Source organism: Syngnathoides biaculeatus, chromosome 4 (assembly GCF_019802595.1).
Source record: "Syngnathoides biaculeatus isolate LvHL_M chromosome 4, ASM1980259v1, whole genome shotgun sequence".
Taxonomy (NCBI): Eukaryota; Metazoa; Chordata; class Actinopteri; order Syngnathiformes; family Syngnathidae; genus Syngnathoides; species Syngnathoides biaculeatus.
Window position 1 is genome coordinate 9,275,378 of NC_084643.1, and position 25,581 is coordinate 9,300,958.

Consider the following 25,581-nt stretch of genomic DNA (forward strand, 5'->3'; position numbering starts at 1 on the left):
GGCTTTTCCTGACATTTGCTTTGTTTTCTGCTGGAACCTTAAAACTTTGTGCTAAAACTCGTCGCTATATGAATATATACTCTAACGCTCTCTGTGCTCTTTAGGTCATCGAACCAGAAAAATCTTTCCTACGTTTGCATAATTTCAAGTGCGGTTTTGAAAAAAAAAAAAATGTAGAATGACTTTGTTCATATCTCGAGATAGTATCGGCGTAAATTTAAGCCAAGAAGCATATATTTGGAATATGGGATAAAGATGGGGCATCCGCAGAAAACCCCGATCCCACAGTGCTGGCTCGCAGATATGTCCAGAAATAGGATATTGAAAAAAGGCTATTGGTATTTTAACAATATTATTCATGCTTTTGTTTTTTTAACACCGGATATTGATTCTAAATAGTGTTCCAGTTACATCATAAAGATTCGATCATAGCGTGTGTACATTTGTAAACATAAAACTTTCCTGGTATCACGCTTCACAAGCCCCCACCCCCTCAAAAAATATATATCCAAAGTTTAATGTTAGTGAAAATAATCTAGATTATGTCTGCATGTTTACATGTTATGTTTACGCTTGACATTTTCCATTCATTTCAATGCCCGCGTGAAGCCTTGCCTTGTGACCGACGTCATCAAGGCGCGCCGGCATGTGTCGCTGGCGCCATTCTAACAAGCGTGTGTTCCCCTGCCTCTCTGCCGAAGTAGCACCAAACACAGCTCGACTTGTCATTTCACTACTTCTGCATTTGATCGCCTGCAGTGCGTCTTTTAGGTGAGTCTCGTTGCATTCCCCCCCCCCACGCAACTATGCGGCGTGTACTCATCATCACCGAGGATGAAGACGTTGACAGCCGCTAAACGTTCGATCGCACCCCCCCCCCAACCTCCATCTCGGATGCTATTTAATAAGTTTAGCTCCCTCGTTAGCCTGAAAGTTAGCCTTGCCGTTTCACAGGTTGTAGTGTTTTGGCGAAAATATCTTCGCTTTCGTAACGAGTGGCAACGAAAGCCTCCACGAATCTTGTCAGCGAATAAGCCTTGGCTATGTGACTGTGAATCGTCACATTACGGCCGATCTAGTTCGCCAGGAACGTGACATCAGATTTAGACGTGCTTTTTAAAAAAAAAAAATATATATATTATTCTGTTTGTGATGCACTGTTTTCGGTTTTCCAGGGCCTGGGATGAGAGGCCCATATTCGGGACAACTAATGACATGGTTAGCATGCTTGGAGGCTGTTTGGGCCATGACAAGCGGTGGTGGGATTGTTAACTTTTGGCGGCTCCATAGCACAACAAAATAATACCTGCATTTGTTAACGTGATGGAGGAATGAACAATAGTGCAGTCAGTTTGAGATGCAAGTCATGGAGATGGTGCGAAAATAAATCAGTTCTTGGTTTGCTGACTTGGTCATGTCTGCTTTGTACTCGGATGAACAGGTGGGCGTACGAGACATGAGAATGCTGTCATACTGTTGAACAGAACAGTCCTTGTTCAGGGTCTTCCCTTGGTCAAATTGAAACGGAGGTGGTACCATTCTGATCATGGCCCTCACTAGAACAAGACAAGCATGTTCTGATTTCACATAGTGCTAAAATGAAAACATCAGGACTGCTGTTTGATATAATTCACATTCATGGAATCAATCTAATAGCCCAGTATTGACATTTTCAAAATAAGCACGACCTGAGCACTTTTAAGTGATGAATGACTTCATATCTTGTGTGATGTGGCTGCCTTTGCTGAAGACTTTGTGAGATTGTTTTGAAGCAGCTTTTCAGATCCATTTGCTCCATGTCCAATTTTGCACCTCTGACACACAGCAGTCTTTGTAACTTTGGAGGCATTAGGAAAGAAATCACAAGTTATTAGTTTAACATTACATATTAGGAGTGATATTGCTCTTAATTTAGAACTCACCCCACAGGATAATTACTCAAGATGTTTAATCTTTTAGACGCATTGAATAAATGGGCCTTGTTGACTTCGATGGCAAGGCACAGAAACTGGTCGCATGTTCAACACTCACCTGGACACCGATTTCTTGGTATTAAACAATAGGGAATAATTTTTTCCAGCCTCAGATTGTTACCATCCTGAGATATTTTAACTGTACTAGAAATGTCGCAAGTAACAATTGAACACAGTTAATGTTCACAAACGTGTAACAACAAGTCAAATACTGTGTAAAAAAAAAAATGTGCCTTCACTTTGATAAGAAGTAACCAAGGCATACTGCTTTGAGTGTCTGCCTTTATTCACCTAATCTCCAGTCTTCATTCTTCTCATCACGCCATTTTATTGAGTGTTACAGTAGAAAAGGGCCGGGGATAAAAGAAACGAGGAGAGTTGATCCTTTGATGACGTCTCGTGAGGAACGCCGACATTACAGCGCGTTTTGTGATTCTGTCAGCGATTCGCATCTTTTTAGTGTTGTTGTGCCCTCACGTTACCACTGTCTGAATCCACTTTGACTGGTTTTCAGTTTGTCAGCGCTTAAGATGCCCTTCTGAAGCCGGTCGGTGCATCACGTTGCGCAGCACCTCTCAATTACAGTGGTACATGTTCACAAATTAATACTAAAATAATTTCCACAGCATGTGTGGTTGCATGCTGACACCCTCGATGCTTTGTATTTTAGGATTTTCCAATTATGAATTAAATTTCAGTGACATATTGAAAACAAATATTTGCTTGAGCAGAACATTTTGCACAATTCTGAAGTGATTAAGACTCGAGTTAGACTTATGTTTTAGTTATTCTGTGTTGTAATAATAATAATAATAATATTTATAATATAAAACACTCTTCTAGGTACTCAAAGACGGTTTACAATTTTTTCTGGTGTTGGTAAGCTTCTTGTCCAGAGTGCAGGAGCCTGGCTGCCATTCTGCATTAACTTTATATAAAAAAAAAAAAAAAGAAAGTATCAGTTAAAAATTAATCCGAACATTCCCTACCATTCATTTTACTAAATCCATCCATTTTCTGAGCTGCTTATCCTCACGAGGGTCGTGGGAGTGCTGCACCCTATCCCAGCTGTCCTCAGGCAGGAGGCAGGGTACACCCTGCACTGGTTTCCGGCCAATTGCAGATGAATTACAAAAAATACTATTCTAATTACAATGCATTTTAATAACACCTTTTTTCAAAATTATTACATTATATAAATTAGAAAACAAAAAAATATTCAAAATGAATTTCAATTAAATCATGCTCTCTTTATATATTTATCTATTTTTTGTTTCACACCGTTTAAGAAATAAAAACAATTAAAAAAATTACATTACAACAACGTTGTAAACAGTCCCATTGAAAGGTGGCTTTAATCTTTTATTTGAAATGTTTATTTTCAAATATTTTTCAACATCATTATTTCTTGATTTTAAAATACACATGTAACTAATTATCTTTATTAATGACATTAAATTCAAATGAATTTAATGAAGTGTCCGACGACTCCCGGTTTGCAACAATACACTCAGTTGAGCTCGCTAATGATCAGACCTAATTCCATCAATTTAATCCTTCATCTGGTTTTAATATACCCAGTAATAGATTAATATTTAATGGACTCACTTGCGTGACAAAACGCGTTGATGCTAAATGTGCCTGAAATCTTGTGCGAAATATCATTAAAGCAGAATGTTGCGTTCAATGTCTCCGAGCGGCCTGGAGATGGCAGTGTTGCTCAATGCTAACCCATCTACTTGCCGATGCGTCACAAAATTGGCAGAAGTAATGGGACAAGCGACCATTTTCCCCAAAATGTCTTGCTTAAATGACGCACTAAGATGTATGGGGAACTCGAAGGTGCAGTCTGGCCTCAGATGATTTTATTGACAAAGGTTTGTCTCAATCCTCCTGCCCTCACCGTGTGCTGCTACCTCTGCCGGCATGAGACTTTGCAGCCTGCAACTATTCATTAATAATAAATGCACTGAATTAACTGCCTGCCAACTGATCCTGACTTCAGATTCCTCACAAAAATGAGGTAACAGAATAAAACATCAACCCCTCCAGCATTATTAACATTCAAGTGTTCACATGCTTAAAAAAAAAAAAAAAAAAACTTCCCCACTTTTAGGAACTAAAGTTCATTATTGAAGAACGTTTCTCTTGAAAACGGAAAAGGTGACATTCGTTGCCTTTCAAGTCATTGTGGACCTGCGAGGCTCGAACTTGACGAAAAGCAGTAATTGAGACGATGACAATGCACCCGTTGATGTTAACACTTTTGATTGGGGGGGGGTTGTTGCAAATCAATTTCTTCTATGACGCACGTTGACTTCCAGGTGCTTCTAATTTCAAAACAATTTGGAAACAATGTGAGGTTAAATTGTTTCTTGTTTGTTGCCGTCGCGAAACCTTTATCAACCCCCCTGCCGATTTTGAAAGTAACATTTTAACGTTCGGCGGCACAGTGGCTCAGCTGGTAAAGCTTTGGCCTCGCAGTTGTGAGGTCCCGGGTTCAATCTCGGCCCCGCCTCTGTGGAGTTTGCATGTTCTCCCCGTGTCTGCGTGGGTTTCCTCCGGGCACTCTGGTTTCCCCCCACATCCCAAAAAACATGCAACATTAATTGGACACTCTAAATTGCCCCTAGTTGTGCTGTTTGTTTCCCTGTGCCCTGCGATTGGCTGGCAACCAGATCAGGGCGTACCCCGCCTCCTGCCCGTTGACAGCTGGGATAGGCTCTGGCACTCCCCGTGACCCCTGTGAGGATAAGCGGCAAAAGAAAACGGATGGATGAATTATAACGTTCGTGACTGTCATCCAATTGTACAAAGCAGTTGACCACTGCCAAATACAGTAAAACCAAAACAGTCAATTTACTGAGCCTTTGCAAATACTTTCTAATTCTGGATTACTCATCAGTACACACAAAAAAAAAAAAAACAGAAGATGGTCAAGAAAAAGCAAAACACTTGTGGCTTCATCCCTTTACTAGTGTTTTGACTATTTGAAGGTCCTAAAAGTCTTGGGCGGACTTGGTAGAGCACTGAAATGTGTCCATTTGTGTTCCCTCCAGGTATATCCAGCTATGGATATAGACGGTGCCAGTTCAGTCGTGCTGAAGGCCTTAACCCAAGCCACCAGTCAGGACACGGCCGTGCTGAAGCCCGCCGAGGAGCAGCTCAGACAGTGGGAGACGCAGCCGGGCTTCTATTCGGTCCTCCTGGTGGGCAAGACCTCGAATAGTTACTCTCCAGTCAATGTTATCACGCATGTCACTTACTGATTGAATAAATGCAGGTAATATGGGGATTTTTTTTTTATGGAACCGGATCGGGCTGAAAATTGCTCTGCAGATGTCAAAATGGCCGAAATGTGCACATATTTGATTATCTGCCATGGTTCTTGCTGAGCGTGTTATATATTCAGCCATGGGCTTGCCTCAGCAGTCTCAATGTGACCCAGGTGTCAGCACAACACAAGTCACTCTCGAGAATTCATCAGGTTATTTTTCATCTTTTCGCGGTCAACTTTTTGTCCATCCTCTCTGACATCTATGACGCTGATTTTCAGTTGTAATCAATCCAAAGACGGACAGGAGCCGCCTAGACTGATGTCATATTTAAACTTTGAGAAAAACTTTATTGCATTGCCTGCCAGATGCACCATTCCAACTTTATATTTTCCCCATTTTTTTCCATTTCTTTTTCAATATGTTTCAAGTAACACACTGTTAACGTTCACAAAACATTTTTGCCACAGACATTTTTTCCCCCATCAATTTAACATTTTTATTTCATTTTTTGAATTTTAACAACCCAGATGCACAGATAACAAATTGCACATGAGAGAACAATCATACATAAATATTACATAGCGTTAAGTTGATCTTGGCACACTTTTCCCGCTCATTAATTTAAATGAGAGTAACGTTGGGATTGTGCCACTGACTATAGCCAGAAATTATTTAGCTCAATTAACGACGGGTACACATGTAATGTGTATTTACACCACGCTGAATTGTCGATTTGATATTTACGATTAGGGATGTCCCAATCACATTTTTCCGCACCCGAGTCACTTGATTTTGACTATCTGCCAATTCAATCCTTAATGCACGTCACCAATGTACTAAGAAAAAAAAAAAAAATCTCATCCAGTTTGTCTCAATTGTCTTTTGTTCACAATTTAAATGAAAGTATGATCACATCTGATAAAGCTCTTACTTTCTTTTTTCAATCAACTAATGTTCTGTTGTTTTTCACCCAATACTAATCAAGTGAAAATTGTGTGATCGGCCCCAATTTCCGATCACATATCATCCACTATTTACAAGTCTTGTTTTTATGTGTTTGTTTGTGTTTGGGGAGCTGCGGGGTGTTTAAGGTCATCAGTCGGTACATTTCGACGACGTCAAGCTGGCATTGACGCTGCTCTGTTCTCGACTTACTTACTGTTGCAAATGTTTGATGGCCATCGGATTTTTGCCTGATTACAATCTTGAAACATATTCCACCTCTTTACGAGTGCGTGTATGTATTGGGGGGTGGAATCATAATCGTGTCCTTTGACCCATCATGCATAGTAAGTCCAGCCTTAGCTGAACCAGATAGTTATGATATGTCATGCGTATTTGTTTGATTCCTGTAAAACTTCAACTTTTTTTTTTTTTTTTGCTACCGACATGAGCTGATGAAACATGTCTCCCATTCCTCCAGAACATCTTCAATAATCACTTGCTGGATGTGAACGTCAGGTGGCTGGCGGTGCTCTACTTCAAAAACGGCATTGACAGATACTGGAGGAGAGTCGCGCCCCAGTAAGTGCCTTTTAATGTTTCCCTCGCTGTTGTCTCTTTGCCAGTCTTTAATAAACTAGTTTTATTACGACTGCACACGTGTTTGTTTTTGGTTGCATTTTCCCGTTACAGCTCTCCTATGTGTATTGTGCCTTTATCACTATCTGTCCAGCTAAAGCGTGTTTTCTCTCTTAACTGTCCTCCCCGATTATTTATACATGCCACTCTTTGTGTCTTCTTAATGCATGCTGATGTATGTGGCCTCTGCGCTTTTTACTGAGCCCCGTGTGTCTAGGCTACTTTATAAGATGACTTTAGTTGGATTTGAATGGAGCATTGCTCCATAAATCCACAGGAAAGCAGCAGGCTCCAGGTCTTTAGTTCTGCCTCAGTGATCTTGGTGTGTGTGGCCACTTTGTTTCTTGCTTTTATTTTCTTCCTCTCCAGTTTCCTTTGATTATTCCAACCAACTTTGTTTTGCACCTGTCAGTAGTTTAGGGAGGTTACTTTCATTTTTTGATGGTGCTGCGTAAGCGTGTTGAGGCCAACATGTAATTGGATTACCTTTGGGCTCAACGCCATGAATTGAAAAGTGGAGGGTTTCCCAATATGGCATGATGAATATGATGTCGAGGTACAAAGCTTAGACCACATTACGGAGCAGTTGCACCCTGTTAGTAAGTCTATTTGACAATGTACTCTGAACAGATTGGAAAAAAAGGAATGTTTCCCTCAGATCCCTATTTTTGATTTATGTTTGTCCTGTGGGACATTAACGGTTAGCACAACACAGATTTAAACAACACTTAACACAAATATGTTCAGGGATGAATGGTCAAACTAAACTAAACTGAACTGTTCATTTTTTTGTTTATCCATTCATTTTTCTTCTGGAGAATATTGTAGCTGCCTTTGGGTAAGAGGTGACATACGCCGCAGATTGGTCACCAGCTAATTACAGGGCACGCATAGACAAACACCCAGTCACCTTTACACCTATGGGCAATTTAAAGTCTTCAATGAATCTATTTTTACAGAATGAGAGGATGCTTAAATACAGTGGCACCTCTACTTACGAGCGTCTCTATTAACGAAAAATACAGGTTACGAAACACCTCTTCGTCTGCAGTTACGAGGGAAAATTCCGGATACGAAAGACATGGCGGGATAGAGCTGCTTTACCATTGGCTATCGCGCTGCATCTTCCTGGCATCCCATTGGTTAGGAGGGACGTCACTCTTTACCCGTGATGCCCCTCGTTTCCCTTCGACACCCGACCGTCACCGAGTCACACGCTTGCGGTTTTCACATGCTGTCAATTGCAAGCTTCCAACTTTTTTTGGTGAGTTTATCGCAAGTTGACTCATCTTTCTTTTCCATGGGCCCCAAGAAACTTGAGTGGAATTAAGTGGTGTGCATGCGTGCATTCATAGGTATGTTTTCTCTCAGCCGTCAAGCGTTTGTCTCCTCCTGTCCCCCACAATGTCTTTTCCTTCTCACTCACCGTTCTTTTTGCATAGTTGTCCAACGCCAAAGGTAGAGGCCCCGTAGCGCAGTGGTTAGAGCACTGGTTTGGTAAACCAGGGGTTGTGGGTTCATATCCCACTCGGGCCTCCACTCCCTGAGAAGGGTTGCGTCAGGAAGGGCATCCGGTGTAAAAATTGTGCCAAACATACATGTGCGTTCATCTGAGATGACACGCTGTGGTGACCCTGAAAGGGACAAGCCGAAAGAAACTTACTGTCCAACGCCAAAGGTAAAAAGAATGTCATTTTCATTTACCCTCCCTCCCTCCCTCCCTCCCTCCTTCAACTGCTTGTCCGGTTTGGGTCACCAGGCCAGTGGCTTTTAGCAGGGATGCCCAGAGTTCCCTTTCCCAAGCCACCTCATCCAGGTCTTCCGGAGGGATCGCCAGACCATTTTTATTATTCTTTACATTATGTACTAATGCTTTTTTGAGGGTGGGTGGGGGGTCTTGGAATGGATTAGTCCATTTACATGTGTAAAGCTCTTCTACTTGCGAAAAATTCAGGTTAAAAAACGACTTCCGGAACGAATTAATTTCGTAAGTAAAGGTGCCACTGTATTTGAATAAGGAAACTGCACACAGGAAAGCCAGAGCAGAGATTCGATTCCCAAAGCTTAGAACATCGAGTGGGACGTCCAAACCACTTGTGCACCTTTGTCTGTTTTCATGTTTGAAGTACATATTCCAGAGGTGTAAGTATCACCATCAGTATACCATAGACATAAGCCAACCAATGGATATTAAAGATTAAAAACGTCACAGTGTGCATGACACAACATGCGGGTGGGAGACTCTTCTCATGTAAAGTCTAAATGTTGTTAATGTTCCTTTTGTTATTCATGTTGACGTCACCCGAGGGGTGGCTAAAGTCACAGTATAATATGAAACTAACATTAATCATGCCTTCCTTAGGATAGCCAGTATGGAAGTTATGAATCAGTTGAAATGGTGACTGAAAGAGGAAAGTTTCATTAAAAAAGGTGAAGAATATCAAAGTTTCACCCATATCCTTGATTTTTTTTTTTTTTTTTTTTTTTTTTTCATTGCGCATTTTCGTCCCAAAATGACAAGTGGTTTAGCCGTATTGTACTGCGCAGCGAGGACAGCGATGCATCCTGATAGCTCGAGATCGAGATGCCTTCCTTTTCTGGTTCTTTGGTTATCGTCACATTTTCACGTCCACACACACATAAAAAGATGTTAATCTTTTCCACGCTCACTGTCCACGTTTTGGTCGTTTTCCAAGTTGTACGAGCGCCACAGTGTTTCAATGCAGAGTTTACACTGTCTGCGTATTTTGTCTTTTCTTAATACCTGCGTTCTCTGTCCTTCATACCTGCATGTTTACTCGTGCGTTATGAGCTCCTGGTTTCCCAGTAGCAACATATTTTTATATTTTAATCTTTTACCATTGCCAACATGTGCATAAATCCTCTTTTAGTTAAGCACATGCTTAGGCATTGTAAATTGTTCTGCCATCCATGTTTACCTCCTTTTCCTCACTGTCTGCTCTGTGGAGTGACGCATCGCAGCTATCGTCAATACTCCCCCGCTCCATAAAGCCTCAGCTGCATCTTAAATCTACAGCTCAGTTTTTTTTTTCTTTTCAAATTTTACAAATTCAATACATAAAGCAGCAATGGCAAAAGTATCAGCTACGGTTTTGCACACGGTGAGGTTTTTAATGGAGGAGAAGATTTCTAGAAGGTTGACGGCTGGCTGGTGCTATTCAAAGATTATAAGTCATCGCCTAGCATCTTAGTAGAAACGGCTTCATATTGCTGTTTAGACTTGTAGATTGCAAAGATAGTTCTAAAGATTCTCCCAGAAGTGTGGCAGGCTTGGCGTCCTCACAGTCCAGATGCTCAGGTCTGCAAAGCACTGCCATCTTGCAGTGGGGATTTGTGGAGAATTAAAAAAAAACTTGGCATTTTCTTTTTGCTGTCAAATGTTATTTCATCCTCTGAACATGTCTGACCTTTGCTTCTATTCCCAGCGCTTTATCAGAGGAGGAGAAGACCACGTTACGTGCCGGTCTCATCACAAACTTCAATGAACCTGTCAATCAGGTTAGTGCTCCCAGTCCGCCCTGCTGAAATCACACCTGCCCGGGTGGTGGACTCCATCAAAGAACCTCGCAGAGAAATTCTGTCTTTATAAAAATTTGATGACATGCTATTTGAAGCAGGTAGCATATGTAGAACACTGATTGCCACCCACTGACATCCACTTGAGCTTGTCAGAAGTAGGAAGCGAGACTCTGCAATTTTCTTCTTCTTCTTCTTCTTCTTCTTCTTCCTATCCTCTTAAACATGCAGCAGAAGGGTCAATTCAAACTCATCCATCCATCCTTTTTTTGTAGCACTCAAAAGGAAGGCTTTCCCGTTGAAAAAAAAAAAAAAAATGTAAATTTAATCTGTATGACTTGATAGTAGATTATTATTGAAATTATTGTTTGAAAAATCATCCCTCTCTGGCTCCATCTAATGCCTCTCATTTCATTTTAATCATTATTTTACACTGCACGACAAGCGTAGCCCATCAGAAACTGTTGAGATAGGAAGCGTGTCTAATTAGTTTGTCAATATTTTACTCACGTGCAAAAGGAGACTCACAGGTTCCGGGCCGAATTATTTGCTTATGGTTAGTAACAAAAGTTAAAATGAAGGAATTGGACAGCTCCCCGCGTAAAATCAGAATTCACATATGTAACAGTGGTGTCCTATACGCAGACAGCAGCATAATGCTTGGCTTGGAAAACCACCGGGGGTGGATTACAATTCCATTTCCAATGAGGAACTTAAAAAATGTCGACTGGAAATAAATCCCTTTAATGTGAAAATCTCATAATTAGAGGATTTAGGAGTATCACGCAAGGGCTGAGTGCAACCTCACTGGACCTCATTTCAGCCAGGGTCAAAAGATATCTATATTTAACTTTTTCATAATGAGTCTTTGTGGCTCTGCCACAATGCTAATGTGCATAAAATGTACGGGATAAAAAAAAAAAAATTGTGAGCCAGGAAGGATAGTTTTTCCTCCAGCTGTCAACTTGTGAGTTGCCACATGGGTGTCAGGTAGCTGTTTGTATGTGTTTATATTTCACTAGGACTTTTTTTAATTTTTTTTATCCAAATATAATGAAATTCAAGCTGGACCGCTGTGTGTCACAATGGAAAGTAATTTTTATAAAAGGTTTGGATCCAATGCTGGTTTTAGCAAAGCTCTATAGTGGGGCGTAGGGGGAAATCAGGTTACCGTGAGTTAATGGAAATGACAACAATACAATGTTTGTGATTGCAAGCGTGGAGGAGCACTTTGAGAGGCACAAATACACAATCAGCCATTCAGGACTATTCTCGCTCTCCACTAGACAGCTGGCGAGATGAAAGGCCTGAGAATGAAGTCATTTGCGCTTTGCCAACACACAGTACTGCGAAAGTGCTGCCCGACGCTATTTGTAAGATAAGACACCCCTGCTCGCCGCCTCTGGACATGTACATTAGCAAATACATTTTTGGTTATTGGTGTAAAGTAGGCGGCATTAGGTTTATGGATGTGGTGAGGGAAGACATGAGGGCAGTTGGGTTAGAGAGGAAGATGCAGGAGATAGGCTAAGATGGAAAAAGATGACACGCTGTGGCGACCCCTAACGGGACAAGCCGAAAGGAAACGAAGAAGGTGTAAAGTAGGCGGCATGGTTTCGGCTGGGTTAGCACATCTGCCTCACAGTTCTGAGAACCGGGGTTCAAATCCTGGCCTCGCCTGTGTAGAGTTTGCGTTTTCTCTCCGTCCATGTGGGAGTTTTCTCTGGGCAGTCAGGTTTCTTCCCACATCCCCAATCATGCGTAGTAGGTGGATTGAACACTGTACTTGGTCTGTAGGTGTAAATGTGAGTCCGAAGGGTTGTTTGTTATATGTGTGCTGTGATTGGCTGGCGACCAATTCAGGGTGTACTCTGCCTCTCGCCTGAAGATAACTGGGATTGGCTGCAGCATGGCCGTGACCCCGGTGGGGAGAAGCGGTACAGAAAATGGATGAATGGATGGTGTAAAACTGAAGTAAAGTAACCTGAAGCCATACAAAATTCTGTGGACTAACCTGCCTCCCAAGTTCCACAGTAGAATCACTGTCATCAGAATCAGCTTTTATGGCCAAGGAATTTGTCTCCGGCAGTCGGTACTCAATCGTCATCAATCAATTACTTTTTTTTGTTTTTTTTTAAAGTGAATAACTTCTCTTTCTAAGAAGTAGATTTTAGCATGAGACCGTTCTTTTCAACACCACCAATTTTTCACAAAAATGTAATCCAATGTGGCCTTTGACATTTTCTTACATCTTTGTGATAATGTTTTGATGTAAGATGAACCACCTTATTATTATTTTATCTTTGTCATTCTAGTAAGACTTTGAACATTCAGCCAGGACTTGTCTTAATATAAAGTGGTGAATATAATTTTACGGTTGTGCGACAGTTAAAAGTATTAAAAGGCCTGTACATTTAATAAAGGTTATGCAATGTCAGTTTGTGATTGAGTTTTATTTTTTTTTTTGTGAATTATTATTGAAAGATTTCTCCATTAGGTACGACCTCCGTGACCATCAAATCTACGTGCTTGTTTTTTCTTCCGGTTGATTATCCACCACAATAGAATTTTAAAGACAATAAAGCTTGCAAAGTATAAAAGTGGCTCAGTCTTCAGGCAACAGTTGCTATAGCGAAAAACAAATAATTCCAAAATCAAGCGGCGCGTATTAGTCTGATGGAACATGGAAAGTGGCCCTCGTTGGCGGCCATCAGCTCTGTACAGCTTGTGTTTTCCTGAAGGACGGCCCTCAAACATCAGGGCTATTAGTGTCCATATGCCAGGCTGTCAATATGCCATTGAAATAGCATATGGCTTCACAGTTGCAGCTTCTCCTTGCCAGGCCAAAACCAGACTGCATGGCCGATGTTTTCTTTCTAAATTACAGAATTTCTTTATCAACGTTAAACAAATGCCTGCAAGTTGGATGATTTACGAGAAGTTACCCTAAAATTCAGACTATAAGCCATACGTTTTTTTTTCGTATACGTCCACGCCCGCGGCTCAAATAACGATGTGCCTTATTGGCAGATTCTTGCTAATCCCAGGAGCTTCCTGTTCATGTTTACTGTGCGTGAATTACATTTTGTCACGAACTTTTTAAATCAAACCAGCACAATTTGATCTGGTCTTCTCAAGTGTGCCCTCATCATGCCAAAAAACAGGATGCGCCTTTCAAGTTGAAGGCAATGCAGTTGAGCCGCTGAATCCCAAGATTCTGTTTTAATATTGTTGTGGCATGAGTGGTATTTTTTTTCTTCCCTGCAAGATTTTATTACTTTATTATAATTTGGCAGATCTAGAGGCCCTGTAGCTCAGTGGTTAGAGCACTGGTTTGGTAAACCAGGGGTTGTGGGTTCGTATCCCACTGGGGCCTCAACTCCCTGAGAAGGGTTGCGTCAGGAAGGGCATCCGGCGTAAAAATTGTGCCAAATAAATATGTGCGTTCATCTGAGATGACACGCTGTGGCGACCCCGAAAGGGACAAGCCGAAAGAAACTTACTTACTTATAATTTGGCAGATCTAGCAAATCTCCAAATGAATAGAAAAGTGTGCTTGCTTAAACCTGTTTATGTTTTCATCCTATATCAAGGCCTATTCACTTGAATTTAGGAAGGTCCGGTTTGAGAAAATGCATTAACAGTTCATATGTGTTGTGATGGACATATTTAAGTAGCCTGGTTCATCTGAATCTGCTTGGAATGAATTCCTTAGTCAAATGAAAGGAAGTCAGCAGAGTTCGTTTTGTATTCAAGTAACAAAGACGTGAACATACAGTACAGTGTATATGTGGCTGTTATGGAAATAACACACGAGTAGAATAGATTGATAAACAATGAGTGCCTACCCCGGAACGATGAGTTCCTGCAGCTTAACATCACAGAATACAGAAACAGAATTCGGCGTTTTTTGCTTCACGGTCCTGGTATACTTTTATACTGTTTGTACAGTACTTTTTTGTTATCCATTAATCTTGGTGTCTCACAGTATATGTATTATATGTGCTTAGGGCTGTTATGATAGCAATTCCTTTAGGACGATATAGTTTCCCTGAAACAATAAACGATTGTATTGATATTTTTATGTCACTGATATCATGATAACAGAGCAAAATAAGTAAAATACATCCTTTCCTATCAACATTTCACCTTTCATTCTAAGAAGAAGGAACGTTAACATTGTAATGTTGAAAGCTAAATAAAATATCTTAGATAAAACAAAAAAGACTCTCTTCATAAAAATTGCACTTAACAAATACTATAATGCCAATCAAGTTTTCAGTTTAGAAAAATCTAGAAAGATTATCATAAGTACATCAAAATTACCTGTCTCAATTCAACGTGTACTTTATAAAAGTCTGCAAATGGGAAATGTGCCACTGTGTACTTTGCTCCCAGCTGAAGAAATTGGGTAGGCTGGCTGTATTTAAAATGAATTTAGTCAACTTATGTTGTGTTGTCTTTGTCTGAGTACAAAATCGACACTCCAGCTCGTTGGTGTTAGCGTGATGACCGCATTCATCGAGCTGGCCTGAATCCAAAATATTCCCACATCGTTGCGGTGGCGTAGAGGCTTTGGAACTAATTCTGTATATGCAGCTCTATTTTCTGTAACTGCGGCGACTGACTCTCAGTCAGCAAACATAGCTTTGTGTGCGCGAGCGCCCACGTTTCAAACGCACACACGGACACGCTCGCAGCCAGTCAGACGAAATGTCCCTGCTCTTCACTATCTCTGATTGGTTGCGAGACCACAATGATGAAACCCATTGTGTCTGCTTTCAAGTCGCGGATTCTTTATTTTTTTTTTTTTTCCCTGCATCGAATTGCTGGGCACAACTGTACTGCAGCCCGCATCAGTTGCGCTCTCGAATTCTGGCTCATCAAAATAAACAAATAAATAAATTAATAAATCCTTTGCCGGTTTTCCACCACCATGCTAGAATACTAAGCCATCACTATGCATCAGCAGACTGAGATTGATAGTACTTTGAGCGTTGCAGCTCATATTTGCACATCTCGCACGCGGGACGCACATGAATCGAGATCCCTGCAGCATTAATAGCAGGCATATGTTTAAATCTGACTTATGGAAACAACTAGAAATGAGTGACTTTAGCTTTAGTCTACTTTTTACCATCATCTGTTAATTCTGGCTGTGACACTTTTGCTGTGTTCAGGCAAGAGCATGCACACCACAGGGGGCAGCACACTTTTTCAATTAGTCAAAATGTATATTTCATTGGAAAATAAACAACTAACCATTGAGACAGGTCTCTTTTTCAGAGGGTTGTTCTGCAGAGCCATGTCACAATCGACTCTTGTTTTATGGGCTTTTTTTTTTTTATGAACAAGTGTGAACCACATTTTAGAGTAGTCAAAACAAAAAAATTAAAAAAATACATGTTTTCGATTTGTAGAGCTAAGTGGTATTTCAACAGTTGAATGCCTTATCGTTCATGAAATGAAACTGTCCAATAGTGCTCGTGTACCTAGGTCATAAAATCACGTGACTTGTTTATCTCGCCATACTGCTGGTCTAGTCGGTTGGAGACGACACGAAAATACGTCTTATAGCATGACGCCCGGTCTTGTCCGATACCGTTAGACATTTAGAAGGTGAAAATAAATGAAGGTACGTAGAAAAATTAGATAAACTCGGCATAGAGGACCTGTATTTAATGCCGAAGTCGATGTTTTCGCCGATAAGAAATTGGACTGTTAATTCGCTTCCATTTGTCTTCGATATAAAACATGGATATGGTGAGTAAGTCGTTGAGATTTACACAGAAAACGAATACTTTATTGCTGGATCTGTTCTCATCAGGAATAAATCCCACACAATGACGGTTTTGACGGCTCGTTGAACGCAGAAGTGTGTTCGGTGACACGTTAACCTGTGCCGGAATCCATCGATCTTTTCAGCTAGTATTCAATACAAATATTTAAATGAATGACCCCTGGTTTTACACAAACTCCCATTCATTAACTTTGATTGGGAAAAAAAAAGAAAAAGGGGACAGAGTCGTCTCCACGGAACATACATGGGAGCGATTGCGGTCACACTTAACTCCCGTACACCTCTGTGACAGACAGTTTTTTTTTTTTCTTTAATACGCATTGTTCTCAATGCTCTATTGCGACAACGGTATGCAGCACTACACTTCATTTAAGTCAACACCAAAGGTTCAACTCTGTTTATATATATATGTTTGTTATTGGATTTACTACAATAAGGGTCGTTTTCCTGTGTTGGTTCCCATTCTTGTTGGCTTGGTAGTCCTATTTGGATCTTCTGTCTGTGACTATCGTTGTGTGCATCTCTCTGTGCTATTTGACAAGTATGAGCACTGAGTCAATGACTTAAACTGCCAGGTGACAGTCACATATTTGTTTTACACTATATAAACACTCTTAGCTCCACTAAATCAATGTATTTAAAAAGGTGACTTCTGATACTTGAAAGATGGTAAGATGTTAAAATGTTACTCAAAGCATTATCCGTGCCGATAATTAAATGTTTATGATGGTTACAGTTAGGACTATGAAGCGAATTACACCTAACAAAATTGATCTTGGGAAATTTTTTGACCAGCGTCACAGAATGGCTTGTGTTTGACGTTGAAGGTGCAACTATGGTTTAAAATTACCACCCGCTCAGGCAGGAGTGTTTTATGTGGTCTTTCTCGAGGATTCAATGTTTTTAAATGAAATGCACATCCCTCTGCTGTCTCCTGCTTTTTTCCCGCAGTCATTCTCTTTTCTGTCTGTGCGCGTGCTCGTCTTTGTTTGTGTGTGTGGTTTGCCAACAGATAGCAACCCAGATCGCGGTCCTGATAGCCAAGGTAGCACGGCTGGACTGCCCCCGGCAATGGCCGGAGCTTATCCCCATTCTGCTGGAGTCGGTCAAGGGCCAGGATGGCCTGCAGCAGCACAGAGCGCTTCTCACCTTTTATCACGTTACCAAAACCCTCTCGTCGAAACGTCTGGCGCAGGACAGACGCCTGTTTCAGGATGTAAGTCATCAGTCATTTCATTTGTGGACAGATTTTGTCTTTTTAATTGTGTTACTTTGTTGTTCACCGTGACCTCTCTCTCTCTCGCTCTCTCTCTCTCTCTCTCTCTCTCTTCTCTCTCTCTCTCCTCTCTCTCTCTCTCTCCTCTCTCTCTCTCTCTCGCTCTCCTTTTGCCAATCTTGTTATGAATATGCAGGTCTATTTGACGCCTGTAGGGGATGCAGTTTAGCTGCTGCTGTTAAGACTCAAGTTTATCAATCGCGAGATTCATGGAGTGTGTGTGTGCCTGTTTATATGCGTGATTGACTTACATATGCCTGAGTTGGTGTGTGTTTATGGACGGTAATGTTCCCTCCGTTGACGTTGTGAGTCTGCAAATCCCGAGATTTTATTAATGCCATTCAGAGTTCCCAAGCACATTAGACTATAAAAGAGTTGAAGAATAAACATGGTTTGAGGGTAGAGAAAAGATCAAACAGTCTAATGAAAACACCCGCTACACTGTCTCAGCTTTGGAAGCTTCCTACATCTCCACATCCTTCTAATTTTTTCCCAGACATTTCTATAATTGTTTTACTTGAAACCTTTGACTGGTTCCCACCTCATGTTGTGATTAGTGCTGGAGGTGAGCTTCTCTCGGGGCTTTCATTTGTTTTAAATTATTCCGTTTTAGTATTTTTAAGCAGCAGCGTGATCACTTTCTGAAGGTGTTTGCCGTCATTTTCATTTTAAAGTAGAATTTTTCTCACCTTTATCTTTGACAGTTTTACTCCCTTTCATGTATGTACGGCTCTCTACGTTTTGAAAAGAAGTGAGCATTTTGCCCTTTTGATCTGTTATGGCATAAATATTCCATGCTGAAGGTACATGACTAAGTAGAGCATGTTACCAACAGAGAATAATTAACAGAGCGAACTAGTCTGAAAATGCCAACGTGTTTAGATAATGTGGTGCAGTATTTTATAAATGTGATCATTTTCAGGTTAAATAGCCCATACAGCAATGACTAATTGAGACCTTTGGATTTTACATCATCAGAGACATGTGACCCGCACTCAGACAATTAGATAAGTAATGATGTCAGAATATAAAACCCCTTTTCCAACATTGTGGAGTTCCTTTAGATACACACAGACACACAGGTCATCGCACAATAGTTACCGCTATCTCTGATCCTTGATAATGGATTTTGCAAGTAGGGGTCAGCTGATGCGCAGGCACTTTGGTGGACTTTTCTTTCCTCTTCCTGATTGAAAATGTGTTTGTTTCTCATTTTGCAAGAGTTGAGACACAATGCACATCATACGTAGTATGTGGTATAGAGATCGTGGACCTATGTTATGAAAACGTGACTTTTCTGTACCTCGCCATATTGCTGATCTAGCAAAGCATTGTTCAATGCTAAGTCGGTTGGAGACGACACGAAAATGTCTTATAGCACGACGCCCAGAGTCTTGTCCGATACCGTTCGACATCTATAAGGTGAAAATAAACGAGGGCAAGTGGAAAAATTAGATAAACTCGGCATAGAGGACCCGTATTTAATCCCGAAGTCGATGTTTTCGCCAATAAGAACTTGGACTGTTAATTCGCTTCCGCTTGTCTTGGACAACTGGATATACACCTGGATCTGCTGAGTAAGTCGTCAAGATTTACACGGAAAAGTTTGAAAGCGTATAAAAGTCTGGACGCATACGAATACTTTGTTGCTGAATGTCTTCTCATCAGGAATGAATCCCACATAGTGACGGTTTTGAGTGTGTTTGGGGACACGTTAACCTTTGCCGGAATACATCGGTCTTTTCAGCTAGTATTCAATACAAATACCAATATAAGTGACCCCTTGTTTTACACAAACTATGATGGGGTGGGGGTGGGGGTGGGGTGGAGTCATCTCCATGGAATGTATGTGGAAGCGATTGCGGCCACACTTAACCTCCGTAAACCTCTGCGACAGACAGTTTTTTTTAAATATGCATTGTCCTCAAATGAGCCAACTTGCCAATATAAATACTTCTTGGTAATTTGAGGCTGAGAAGAATAATTCCTACCTGAAATGAAGCGCTCGCTCCACAGGCGTGTGTGTATTTTGGTTGGGCACCATCCATCATGTTTAATTGCCAAAATCCATCGATATTTTCAGGTCTTCTCAGCTGGTATTCCATAGAATGATCACTTTGAATATCTGTCTCGTCTGTTGTGACAACCAACAGCACAACAAGTCTCGGGTATTGTAAATATTCTCCTCCGGTTCGACGTCTCCCACAATGTGGAGCAGCTCTGTTTGACCGGCAATATGGCGCTGTGAAAATGGTGACGTCACGTGCACGAGCTCTATACAGTAGTAGCCATTTTAGTTATCAAAACAGTCACCTTTGGCCACAGTGTTTTTTTTGGAGGGGGTCCTGAGGTATCACAGTTACGAATGTCACATCATGAACTAGTTTGCAGAGTGGCATTAGAATACGTCAGATTTGTCATACTTCCCGTTTTTCATTGTATTTTTAATTTATGGATGGCCTAGAAGTCTTTTTGTCAACAATATCGACTGTAAACATGACTTTTCTGTTGCATTAAGATAGGTTAGTGATAGACTACGTAAGAATGGAACTCCGTTGTCAACTGACGTAGCCGATAGTTCCACAGTTATTTCACCTTTGGCATGGTACTGATTTTCTACTTCTCTTACATCTAGAAGGATTTTTGAGCCAAAAGGTTTAAAATTCATGCAGTGCTCTGCTGTTGTCGTGTATTCCAACTGTGAAAGAATTCGAAAACGAGACATGCCTGCATTTGGATTGTTGTACTTGCATATCGAAGATTGTTTATTCAAGAGGTGCTTTTTGCTGTTTAGAAAAGACATCAAATACAAAATGAACTGCCTCACTGATTTACTACTACGACTTTATCTGAAAAATGTGTAAATCGCACATATTTTTGGATCCAAAAAAAGGTTAAATCACCGATATATTTGTGGAGGTGATAAATGTGTGTCAATAATTTTTAATCAAATCTCTTCCAATAATTTGTAGTTTAGCTTCTGAAGGTCCATGACGCTGCTTGACTTCAAAGTTTTCCCGTAGGAAATAATGCAAAGTGGATACATGCTTAAACTATGACCGTCATTAAACGATAATCAACGGAACAGACAATGTTTACTTATTTGTAATATCTTTGATGGTCATACAAGTATAAAGAGAAGTTAACCGTTGTATAGTGAAACAAAAATAAGCTGCAGTAAAATGACTCGCCAAAAAAGGTGTACCAAAGCCAGGTTTTGCTAGAATGAACCCTTGTTGCGGCATATATAATAAGCCTTTTTTCATCTAATTGGCCTTGGTGTGTGTACGTGTGTGTATTCCTCAGTGCTCGAGGCCTACGCTCCAATATGTACAGTATATATACTTGTATTTGTTTGAAAATCAAAACTCAAAGCTCATTACAGTGCCCTAGCCGGTTGTGTGAGGTAGTGAGCTACATGATTTACTGCAATGTTAGAAGGACCAGCAATGCTTTTGTTTGCCTTTGATCATCTTATTTTGTTCTACTGGAGTAAATGCATTCCCAGAGAAAAGGTAATTGGTTTGGGACCCAAATAACGCTGTGGGAGTTCAGGAACTAGCGAGTTCATTGAGATTCGAATTAGCCCTTTGACTCTGAGGTCCTTATTTGCGCAACACTTATTTTTGTGTGATACGTAATACTGTCTATATTGTTTTTTTATGAGTGGCTTTTAGCAGAGCTGCTTCTCTGACTGTGTGATTATTTTTTTAATGTGAATATTTAACATTATTTGAAGGTGGTTTCATCCCATGCGCTCACTGGCGGGTTGTTGAAAGTGCCCACTGATCCAGAATGATTTGATCAGCGCATGATTGACTGTTTTTTGTGTACGTTTTGACAGTTGGCGTCCAGCATTTACAGCTTTGCGTGTTCCCTGTGGGGCCACCACACGGACTGCTTCCTCCAACAAATCTGCGCCCGTGACGAGACTGCAGCGATGGCATCGCTGGAAAGAACACTGCTCTCCCTTAAAGGTAGTTGTTGGCACAAGGAAGCACACAACTGCACCACAGCCTTTTTTTTAATCTAACTGCTGCCATAATGTGTTGTCACATTGGCTTGCAAAAATGTTCTACAAGTTTCATCCATCAAGCATATTTTTCCACCATGTCCTGTAGGTCCTATACTGATAGCTTCTTAAAAAATGTTTCCATTGTATCGTGTTTAAAGTTTATAATACGACTTATATCAGAATACTTCCCATGTTAGAGTACTAACCAAAACCTTTTCATTTATATTGCCTTTGTATTAGATATACAAGTGTCTTTTGAGCGTTATACCAATTTTCTCTTGAAGTATTCAACTATTCACAGTTTAGTGCTCTTTCTGAAACACACGAAAATGCCACAAAATAGGGCCAAGGCCACGTCTAATAGTAAAGTAGTGCATGAGTGTTGTTAAGTGATACAGCTTGAATGTGAGATCAGATATGTAGGAGATAAATTTTCCTTGGGCAGTTGGTGCAAGTATTCACGGGAGTCTGACACGCATTCATGTCGCACACTTGCAGAGAATTTCTTTTTTATTTTCGAAATTAACATGCTGTCCGAACACAGTTTTAAACACATAATTACTAATACCTGTAAAGGCAATTTAATGAAAACATTTTCACTGGGCATAAATTACTCTGGGAACAGCTCGGTCGCTATTCCCCATAAATAAAACTTTTTAGTAGAAATGCAAGGCCCTGCTTTATGAAATCCCACTGTAGGTGCAAAAGCATAAAATGGTCTCTTTTAGACAACAGCTTTTGCAGGTGGTTTTAATTGGGCTTTGATTAAGAGAAAAATTGAAATTAATGCTGAGGCAAGCCTGGGTTCCACTGCATGGTGAGTCAAACATTGTGAATGATCCAGAATGTGTTTCCTCCTTAGTACTCCGCAAGTTGACTGTTCATGGATTCCAAGAGCCACAACAGAGCATGGAAGTGATGGTGAGTGTCACAAAGTTTTGCTTACATTGCACCATTTTCCTGGAGGAAAAAAAAAAACACGTTTCAGCATTTCTCAAAACTTAATTTTGGAGTTCAATATGGAAAATGCGGATGGCCATGGTGATTTTCAAATGCCTGGGGCAATCTCTGTGTTCAAAGAGTTGAGTTTCGTTTGAGTCCTTCTCCAACTGTCATTGTAAACAAAGTCCAAATCCATGAAGCTATTTCATTTTACATCCCCTCGCCACCTCGTGACCCTCTTCAACCCCACTCCCTTTCTCTTTTTGTTTTCACGGCTTATACTTGATAACAAATGTGCAAATGTCTCAGCATTTGGAACTCCAGATAACTGCCTCCTATTCAGATAACTGCATCTTTTTTTTTTGAAACACTAACAAACATGTCTTCAAAGGTAACCAGAACACTCAATCCTCTGAGAATGGAATGACCTTGATGAATGAGAATATTCATTGGCATGTTTTTAAAGTACACCGTAAGATGGTAGCGCCCCAATAATGATACTATTTAAACAATGAGACTGTAAAAACAATTGTGGAAAATATGCTGTCATACATCTTTTGAACATTGGACTGTTAGGATGTGTCACGGGGGGGATATCACGTGACCTGTCAGTGCACCCCATTAGACCTCACACCAAGCCCGCATCTGAGAACACTTGAGTTCAAACACGAAAGGCAAGACAAGTTTATTTATATTGCATATTTTATACACAAGGTAACTGAGTGGACTTTACATGGTTCAAAACATTTTAAAATAGAGAAAATAAGACCTCTTCAAAGCATTTCAAAACAAATAGGAAAAAGAAGACAATACGAAAATGATTAAAAAGACCATTTAAAAAAAATGAAAATTAAAAAAAAAAAAAACTGCTCTAAAATGCTTAGCCATAAGCATGTGGGAAAAAAGAATAGCTTTTATCCGTCATTGTCTCCACCCTGTGCACAAGTAGACACGTTATCACACTACACCCTGAGTGGTGTGTTGAATGATTAGTTTTATTCTTTTTTTGTCACCGTATACTAATCCCTCTAGAAGAAAACATCTTTGTCTCTCTCTGTCTCTGTCTGTCCCCTTGGCTCCAACCATCCAATTTCATTTTACCTCCTTTTTGAATGACATTTCTATAACATCTCGCATCTCAAGCTGACACGTAAATGCATGAGAGCATCCTTTTCCTCCACTGTTGTCTTGTTCTTGTGTATTCTCACTTCCCTTGAAGTTTTTTTCAGGCTGCTACTTTTTTCTTCTTTGCTGATGACCTGATTTCAAAAGGAAGCAAGATTACAAGTTATTCTATTAGTTGCCAACAGCTGTTGAATGTAATATCACTTCCCCACAATAGGAAAGTGCATTAGTTTAACTGTACACATTGTGTTGCAATACACTTCTTACAAGTTCAACAATCACATCAACCAATAACTTCAATGTGTGTACCCAGCAGCTACATTAAATGAGGCAATTTGTGTGAACTGGTTTACTCAAGTTGAGGCAACAAGCAGGTAGCAACAGAAGGGACGTAACCAAAAATGATACAACATTCACTCATGGTAGATGCAACAAAGGAAATAGTCAAGGAATGATGATAAAATAAAGGAGGTGGAGTAAACACACAATTTCCAACTAAAGGCCCACAATGAATGAGCGGCATTGTGTAACTCCTTATTGCCACAATAGTAATTCACAGTGGCTTGAATAAGTAACAATTGGATTACTTGTCAGCAAGTATTCTAGTATTGTGTCATATTACCAGCTACTCACCAAAATGGTCGTATGAGAATAGTGTGAAAAAGTAATGCATTACTGGCATGACTGGTTAGCATGTCTTGTTCCAACTGATGTAGTTTTCTGCTGTATTAATTTTAAGTGGAAAACCAAGCGTTCTATATTGCAGGCAGGTCAAGCTGCCCATTTAAACTTACTGCTTTCATCCATAACTTTAAATGTTGTCTCAAAGCACACACCTACAACTTATATTCACCAACCAAATAGACCCTCCTCTTGAGAGATTCTTTTTTTTCCCCAATATAGTTTAACAGTATTAGTGTCTTGCTTTTATTGCATTATACCTCAGCTTATCTCATGCAATACCTTAAAGCATTGCTCAATAGCTTTTCTGCATTCATTTGCAGTTTATAAAAACAATCTCATTTATTTTTCGTATGCTTGTGGATTTTTCCCATGCGGTTCCCCGCTGCCGGTATTATCCCACCATAAGTCCTCCTAATGCAAAATAGATACAGGCACAATCTCTTATTTCTCATTCACCCCCATATATTTCATTTGATCATTTTCCTAGTCCATTTCATCAATCGAGCCGAGCAAATAATAGACAGAGACAGCAAGCGTTGTCGTCAACTCCAACTTTATTTTCATGAAGCCCTCTTGACTTCACTCTTTTTGGAGGCACTGAGGCGGCTGGGCTGTGGGCGCTCGGTGGGTGATTAATGACACAACTGTTAACCTCATTGCTCAACACTAATGCAGATCTCAATAGATTCCATCTCCATCTACCATCACATTTGTGATGTTTAGTCATGGCTACACCAGGCTTCTGAAAATTGATTCTCTTTCATGGTGCGTGTAGCAGGCTCTGCTATTTATCCTCCTGAGTGGAGAGGCAGGTGTAACTTTGCTTAAATAGTGAGTGCCTGAACTGCAGAAATGCGAGCAATGAAATCACGTCTCTCCTCTTTTCCCCTTTTCAGCGTTTTTTGAATGCGGTTTTTGAAAGGCTAAAACAGTTCCTGGAATGCTGTGAGTACTTTCCCTTTTGACTCTCTAAGTTACGATGGCTTATTGAACGAGTTACACTGTGAAAGATTCCAAAGATTATAATCTATTTAAATTACTGGGAGTTTCTGAGTCAAGAATTTTATTAGTAGCGCTAATTTTTTGCACATTTAAAGATTTTCTTACATTTGTGTTGCTTCTCGTCTTAAATAATGATGCAGCTATCCATTTTATGAAGCGCATTTCCACTTAATGGTTTCCCTGCCAACTTTGGACAAGAGTGCATTATGCCCGCCGGTGGTCGGCACGAAATAACTTAAATAAGCTATCAATTTTCCAAACCGCTTTGGATAAAGTTTTTTTGGATAGAGTTTTGAAAAAAAAAAAAAAAAAGAAAAAAAATCTAAATTTTTGAATGTGTAACAAAGTCTGAGTATTCTGAGGAAAAC

At 40.3% G+C, this 25,581-nt stretch overlaps 1 protein-coding gene across 1 annotated transcript in view; it reads left to right on the forward strand.

Annotated features, from left to right (window-relative positions):
* Positions 1 to 612: 612 nt before the first annotated feature.
* ipo11 (importin 11) overlaps positions 613 to 25,581 on the forward strand; it is a 92,912-nt gene continuing 67,943 nt past the window's right edge. The window contains exons 1-8 of the mRNA XM_061817775.1: positions 613 to 771; positions 5,033 to 5,182; positions 6,675 to 6,775; positions 10,279 to 10,351; positions 17,182 to 17,385; positions 21,290 to 21,422; positions 22,323 to 22,381; positions 25,108 to 25,156. Of these exons, the coding sequence (XP_061673759.1) occupies positions 5,045 to 5,182; positions 6,675 to 6,775; positions 10,279 to 10,351; positions 17,182 to 17,385; positions 21,290 to 21,422; positions 22,323 to 22,381; positions 25,108 to 25,156 (757 nt within the window). The 5' untranslated portion in view covers positions 613 to 771; positions 5,033 to 5,044. The remainder of the gene's footprint in view (positions 772 to 5,032; positions 5,183 to 6,674; positions 6,776 to 10,278; positions 10,352 to 17,181; positions 17,386 to 21,289; positions 21,423 to 22,322; positions 22,382 to 25,107; positions 25,157 to 25,581) is intronic.